The sequence below is a fragment of the Gigantopelta aegis genome, chromosome 1 (assembly GCF_016097555.1).
Source record: "Gigantopelta aegis isolate Gae_Host chromosome 1, Gae_host_genome, whole genome shotgun sequence".
NCBI classification, from domain to species: Eukaryota; Metazoa; Mollusca; class Gastropoda; order Neomphalida; family Peltospiridae; genus Gigantopelta; species Gigantopelta aegis.
In genome coordinates, this window is record NC_054699.1 from 413,170 (window position 1) to 421,142 (window position 7,973).

Here is a 7,973-nt window from a genome sequence, read left to right on the forward strand (position 1 = left end):
TATATTATTACATGTATACATACACAAACTTTTAATACATAAAACTAATATATAAAAAAACCCAGATACAAATAATTTCGTAATAAAAGCTTTACGGCCAAGACCTCGGCCTTCGGTGAGTGAGTTTTTAAATTGTATTGTTCGGCGAAACGTTCGGACATTTTCTTCTGCGTTTGTATATTTATATTATCAGATACCGTTGACGTGTATTTATACAGGAATAGGTCTGTGTATGTGCGAACGTATATGTGGGTGTACGCATATATGTTTGTTATTTGCATTATTATTATTATTATTATTACTGTTGTTGTTGTTGTTGTTGATGATGTGGAGGTGGAGTGTTGTTGTAAAGGGGGGTAACAAAATTCGAAAAAAGCCAATTTGAGTTTGTGGAAGAGCTCCCAAAGGAAGCGAGATCTATAAAAGAGGTGGGGGTGGGGGGAGGGGTCGGGTACATGCCAGCCGGAAAATTTTTAATTTTTAAATACAGATACTCAGAAACGCGTTTTCGGGGAAATTCAGAGTTGTATATTGTGCATGATAAATTTAAAAAAAGAAAAGAAAAGTCATTAAAAAGGGCCCTTCAAATGGGCGGGGGTGGGGGGGGGGGTGGAGGGGGTCATACGACCTTTGTGACATCACCACGCTGTGGATCCGCCAGTGAATTGTTGTTAAACAGGATTTCACCAATAGGTCTGTGGATCGATCCGCCAGTGAATTGTTGTTAAACAGGATTTCACCAATAGGTCTGTGGATCCGCCAGTGAATTGTTGTTAAACAGGATTTCAAAATAGGTCTGTGGATCCGCCAGTGAATTGTTGTTAAACAGGATTTCACCAATAGGTCTGTGGATCCGCCAGTGAATTGTTGTTAAACAGGATTTCAAAATAGGTCTGTGGATCCGCCAGTGAATTGTTGTTAAACAGCATTTCACCAATAGGTCTGTGGATCCGCCAGCGAATTGTTGTTAAACAGCATTTCACCAATAGGTCTGTGGATCCGCCAGTGATTTCACCAATAGGTCTCACTAAGCCAGTGATTTCACCAATAGGTCTTACTAAGCCAGTGATTTCACCAATAGGTCTCACTAAGCCAGTGATTTTACCAATAGGTCTCACTAAGCCAGTGATTTCACCAATAGGTCTAACTAAGCCAGTGATTTCACCAATAGGTCTCACTAAGCCAGTGATTTCACCAATAGGTCTCACTAAGCCAGTGATTTCACCAATAGGTCTCACTAAATACATGTACACGTAGTTGGTTTCCATGCTTTAAGAATTTTTATTTCTGCTACACATATTATTATTTTGATTTTTTTTTAGCTATTTAGAAAGATCTAAAAGACGTAATTTTATTCTATGTTTATATTTTTATATTGTGTATTTTTATGTTGGTGTACAGATATCTAATGTACAGTTATTAGCAACTCTATGAACACATTTACCGTTTTTGTTCATGTTTATAGCGAAGCATTTGCGAAGCCTACACGAGGGGCACCAATTGCGTCTCGCTTTGTCGATAACACACGAACCTTTACCTGAAATAAAAGTAATTAAATTATAGTACATGTACAATATATATAGAAATATCTCAGATGGTTTCGATAAATCAGTTGTCATGCAGGAGCGGATGCAGGGCACTTCAAAATACGAGGAGGCGTCTGCACACCACCAGCACCCTCCTAGATCAGCAACTGTCATGCAGTTGGTCTTAGGGGTGGTAAAACGCGGACCCAATGTCCGTATTTTAGCACCGCCTTAACCCAGAACTAGTAGCCTACACAGCAAAATATCGAGGTGCACGGCTCGAACTTAAGAATATATCACCCACGGGCCGTGGCAATTTAACGGGCCACGGCAATTTAAAACAACAAACTGCCGTCGGTGAAAGGGCCCACCGAAGGCAATTTTTTTAACTGGCTTTCGCAGCAATTAAACTTGACTGAAAGGCTATTTTTCTGTATGTACATGTAGTCAAATTTCTTCAATTATTTCAATAAACTTCAATCAACAAGAATTTATTGTAAATGGAATCATGGACTACTAGCATAAGCTAACATTTAACGGAACCTGGTGTTTCTCAGATAAATTGCCCAAGTTTTAGGTGAATATGACATGAAAATTGTTCTATGGATGACATTAAATTGTATACAGTGTTCTCGCTGGGTGAAATTAAAGGAGGATGGTTGCACGTCTCCCCCCCCCCCCCCCCACACCCCACCCCACCCCACCATTTCCAAAAATAACAACAACAAACAAAGAAAGAAAAAGAAAAAAGGCACGTTTCGTTAACGTAAATCGTTGTATGTTGGTCGACTTTGTAGAAATATCTATCCCTTATTTTGCCCCTCACTATCTGGTACTGCAAAGTAAATCGTTGTATGTTGGTCGACTTTGTAGAAATATCTATCCCTTATTTTGCCCCTCACTATCTGGTACTGCAAAGTAAATCGTTGTACGTTGGTCGACTTTGTAGAAATATCTATTCCTTATTTTGCCCCTCACTATCTGGTACTGCAAAGTAAATCGTTGTATGTTGGTCGACTTTGTAGAAATATCTATCCCTTATGTTGCCCCTCACTATCTGGTACTGCAAAGTAAATCGTTGTACGTTGGTCGACTTTGTAGAAATATCTATCCCTTATTTTGCCCCTCACTATCTGGTACTGCAAAGTAAATCGTTGTACGTTGGTCGACTTTGTAGAAATATCTATCCCTTATTTTGCCCCTCACTATCTGGTACTGCAAAGTAAATCGTTGTGTGTTGGTCGACTTTGTAGAAATATCTATCCCTTATTTTGCCCCTCACTATCTGGTACTGCAAAGTTGGTACGATGTACAAGCTACCTTATGTTTTGTGCACTGTTAGTTAAAACGTAGTTCAGTTAAAACAGAGTGTCGGTCTGACATTCACGGGTATTCATTTTGCTAAACCGCGGTCGGTGTGAGATCGATCCCCGTCGGTGGTCCCATTGCGCTATTTCTCGTTCCAGCCAGTGCACCACGACTGGTATATCAAAGGCCGTGGTATGTATTACCCTGTCCGTGGGATGGTGCATATAAAAGATCCCTTGCTGCTAATCGAAAAGAGTAGCCCATGAAGTGGTGACAGCGGGTTTCCTCTCTCACTATATGTATGGTCCTTAACCATATGTCTAACACCATATAACCGTAAATAAAATGTGTTGAATGCGTCGTTAAACAAAACATTTCTTTCTTTCTTTCATTTTGCTAAACCGATCAAAGTTTTAATATTATTTTAATAAAGATTTTAAGATATCTGAAAAAAATAAAGAATTTTTTTTTTAAGCGATCCCCTACTGTGGGATAACATTTTTCTGTCCTTTTTATTTCCATCTTCATCGAGTGTATCGATCGCAATGATATTGCCAGCTGATAAAACGTAGTTTCGTTTTTGTAAAGGTGGTGTATATATTATTTGGCACCCAAGATAAATGATTTTAATAATGAACATTACCACTTCCGTTTTTATAAGCGGTGATACCCACTCCCCCCCAAAAAAAAAAAAAAAAAAAAAAAAAAAAAAAAAAAAAAACACCCCAAAAATACCCTGTTTGTAATATTTTATAAGGTATTGCTGAATAAACAAATGACAGTAAATAAAAATCATTAGTTACGACCAGTTAAATCTGCAATTGAGGTTAAAATATCAGACACAAGTTAGTGGACACAAAATACTGAATGACCGTTCTGATCACGTGACAACTTTGGCGCCAAATAGGTAGTTTTTTTCAGTCGGAGATTGCCGAAACGATAAAATAAAATGTTTTCATTGCTAAACTAAAATATAACTGTTATTGTGTGTATCAAACATACAAATGGATACTGGTATGAGATACAACAGAGGCTGTTAAAAATAGTGTTGGATGTCCAGTGTGCAAACTGATCGATGCTTTTCAGTGTGAAAAAAAATGTGCATTTTGAAATAGCGGAGCTGGGTGCTGTAAATTATAGCAGGAGGCCGAAAAATAAAGAGGGGCGCAGAAAAACAAATGGGGCTGCCAAACGTGAAAAGGGGCGGCATAATACGAAAGCGAGGAGGCAAAATGCAGTGAGAACGTATATTATACAACACAGGGTACGCGCATGACTAAATATAGTTCAATCGCGTGGTACTAACTAAACGCCCATTAACTCCAACAAGGACCCAAACGTCCGTGTTAAATACTGCCAGGTAATGTTCATACACTTTTATACATTTTGCCGTCGGTGAGAAGCTTTACCGACGGCAGTAATTATTATTCGGCGGCACAAAAGTGCCATCGGTGACGCCCCCAACCGACGCCAGTTTATACGTCACCGACGGCAATTGCCGAGCCCTGGAGGTGCAAGGTTAAAAGCCGCGCAGTGGTATACCCTCCAGTCTATGATATAATACATGTAAAACATCCATTATTGTTTCTCCGTTGTAGTAGTTGCTTATGTGGCGGCAACACACTCTTTCTTTCTTTCTTTCTTTCCTCCCTCTCTCTCTCTCTCTCTCTCTCTCTCTCTCTCTCTCTCTCTCTCTCTCTCTCTCTCTCTCTCTCTCTCTCTCTCTCTCTCTCTCATTTCAGTTTAAAATATGCTGAGATATTGCTTTCATTTTTAACTGCTATCAAAACAGAAATAAATTCCAATGATTGAAAACGATGAAAACAAATAAAATAATATTTATGCATGTCCACCATCTTATTTCCCTGAAATATAACTCAAAAGTATTTATTGTTGACGATCAATTTTAATCTGAGAAACCAAGAACAGTGTCACGTACATGTACTTTGGAAGTTGCATCTACGGCCCGCGTAAACGTTTCGTATCGAGTTTTGGTATAAAATATTCTGTCAGGTTACACTGAACTTAAATATTGAGGTTTAGGACGGCCTGAATACAAACCAATGCACGTGTAGTTTATCCTTTTTCTGATGCTGCGCTTGAAGAAACAGCTGCATCCATCACAACAGAAGACGCCGTAGTGTTTACCATAGCTTTTATCACCACACACTTCGCACGAGACCGGAACTGGGAGCGTGCGACCTAAGGAGGAAAACACAACAAGTAAATCGCGTGCAGTGGAACGTTGAATATGGATACGGGTATGTCGCTTTTAGCCTCTTGTTTGAAAAGGTTGTTGAACACTGAAAAATATATATTGAAATATCAAAACAAAAACAACAGAAGCACACTACAATCGATTCAAATAAAAAAGAAACACAATAAAGTTTCCTTATAACCTTGCATATTCTATTTTCATATTTATTTATTTTTCAAAAATCAATCGCTTACCTAGCTAAAGCCAGAAAAAATATCAAACACAACCTAAAAAAGATCGTTTTGTTGAATATGGATATATCATAGGCGCCGAAAGTTGATAACAATGGAGGTAGGGCTGTATATTAATTTGGGGTTATTTTAATGTGGAAATGCATTATATTCCGACGCCTAAGTGTAACAAAAATGCCTTAAAAATCAACAGAAAATAACAAATTGCGTGAAACCTACATTGAAATCCTTCCAGACAACGATGGGTTTCCAATACCCTCCCTAGCAAACAGCGTGAACGCCGAACCTGTCATTTTTCCCCCTCTTTCTTAATTTCCACTTCTTAAATAAACTGTGTGCCGTTTCCGATTGGTCAGGCTATTAAAATTTCAATATAAACATCTCTTTCTACAATTAAATGAATTTACATTAGATGCAGTTTAGTTGTGTGCGTTTAAACTGAAAGTTCAAACTTTATATTACGTTAACACTGTGTTAAACAAACCAAACTTTATATTACGTTAACACTGTGTTAAACAAACCAAACTTTATATTACGTTAACACTGTGTTAAACAAACCAAACTTTATATTACGTTAACACTGTGTTAAACAAAACAAACTTTAAACAGGTAGATTGCGCTCGTGTCCCCCTGTAAATTTAATCTGAGACGTTCGAAACACTGCGACCATAATTTGAAGCCCATTCTGGGAACTGTGAAACAAATATTGTGAGCCGTATTTACACAGCCTGTTTTTCTTAAACACAGGTGTTTAAACATTGCAAATGTATGTAGTTAAACATGTGTAAGACATAAACAGGTGTTTAAGCATTGCAAATGTATGTAGTTACACGCGTGTAAGACATAAACAGGTGTTTAAACATTGCAAATGTATGTAGTTACACGCGTGTAAGACATAAACAGGTCTTTAAATATTGCAAATGTATGTAGTTACACGTGCAGGCTTTGTAAATGTATGTAGTTACACGCGTGTAAGACATAAACAGGTGTTTAAACATTGCAAATGTGTGTAGTTACACGTGCAGGCTTTGTAAATGTTCCCCATTATTAATGTAACTGTTTTTAAAACATGCGACATATTGCGATTTATTTGTCTTCAACATCATTAAAAACGAAGGTTTGACAAAATTATCATGCTTGGTCTATAGGGTGTATACTACCAAATAAAATCCCATAAACGACAATAGTAACATATGTGGCTAAAACTCCTACCTGTAACCTGCAGCGTATCAATCGACATAAACACCACGAATATAAATACTACCACCCCTCACCCTTAAAGTGAATCAGAAAATATTGGTGGTCTAGTTGCTCATTTCAGAGATAACGGTAAGTGTCTATGGCTACCCTAGTTTTTTTTACAGGTACCCCATACATGTGTCAAGCACAAGGCTACTTGACACAGTGGTACTAGATAAAATAAAATTGCATACATTTTTTGCCCAGATGAAACTCTTTTTTTTACAACAAACACACATTTATCACTAATCACAGGACTGCTCTATCAAAAGTTGGGTCCAGCCGGAAGTTATTTGGTTTAGTACTACCTACAAAGAAAAGAACGTGTCTGGAAATTGAAAAACTTAGCTGGATCAACCATATCATGGACTGGTCAATCTACGTGCCACTGATATCAGGTTGGGTCAAAGTTAGAATAACACCAAACGTTTGATAGCACATCATGCGCTGGTCAATCTACGTGTCACTGACATCAGGTCGGGTGAAAGTTGGAATCACACCAAACGTTTGATAGCACAGCTGGTACTACCAGGCCTTCCATTAGTCATACACGTGAGAGTGTTCTTTGTACAACAGTACCCCCTCCTTCCCCCCCCCCCTCCCCGCCCCGTGTCAAGTACATTTGCGTTTGAATCATGTACGGGGTATCAGTACTAGAGGTTAGTTAGTACTAGCATTTTGTTGGAAATTAGGAGTGTTTTAAAACCAGGGGGAGGTGTGGTAGTATTCATATTTACGGGTCATAGTTTGTTTCAAATATCGCATACAGTATTGTTAGCCACATACATTAATTAACATTGTCGTCTATGGGATTCTGTTTGGCATAGTCCAACCTACATCCACTTGAGATTTTGCCACAATATACTAGGCACACACCAGGGGTGGGGTGGGGGTGGAGGTAGACTCACTACGTTAATGGTTCCCCAGTCCCTGCCGTGTGTCTTTCACTTTTTCGACAGTTAATACAGGCACTCTTCTGGGAATTTTCGTTTTCAGTTATTACCAGAAACAAAAGAGTCATATTTTCCACAAATACAGGAAAAGACATCAATGGCCTTGAAAACCGTAAGGCGTGTTTTAAAGTCATGAACAGTTTTATCAATATCACTCAGTCCAATGGCACATTGTCACAACTTTCTTTACGGTTTTATACTTTAACCGAACGGACAAGAGACTCCCATAACAGGATCGACATGAGTCACTATGAATTAATAATACGCCAGTGTCGCGATTTGAAGATCTTTCGCGGTCGATGATGATTCTTTATGTGGCCGCAGAACAAACCAATTCGTGATTGTTTATTAAACCATCAAACTAGGGAAAACAAATTCACCGAAGCATAACACGATGGGCCATTGACTAAAGCTGTTTCTTTAAGTGTCTCCTGACATGTGTCTTTTGTAAATAAAGTGCTCGGGAGAACTAAACGAGTTAAGAGATTGATATTCGCGC

The 7,973-nt window shown here is 38.5% G+C and overlaps 1 protein-coding gene across 1 annotated transcript in view; it reads right to left on the reverse strand.

Annotated features, from left to right (window-relative positions):
* The window catches only part of LOC121368821 (nuclear receptor subfamily 2 group E member 1-like), a 22,512-nt gene extending 17,242 nt beyond the window's left edge, over nucleotides 1-5,270 (reverse strand). The window contains exons 1-2 of the mRNA XM_041493570.1: nucleotides 4,896-5,270; nucleotides 1,445-1,537 (exon numbers count right to left, since the gene is read on the reverse strand). Of these exons, the coding sequence (XP_041349504.1) occupies nucleotides 1,445-1,457 (13 nt within the window). The 5' untranslated portion in view covers nucleotides 1,458-1,537; nucleotides 4,896-5,270. The remainder of the gene's footprint in view (nucleotides 1-1,444; nucleotides 1,538-4,895) is intronic.
* Between the last annotated feature and the right edge of the window lie 2,703 nt (nucleotides 5,271-7,973).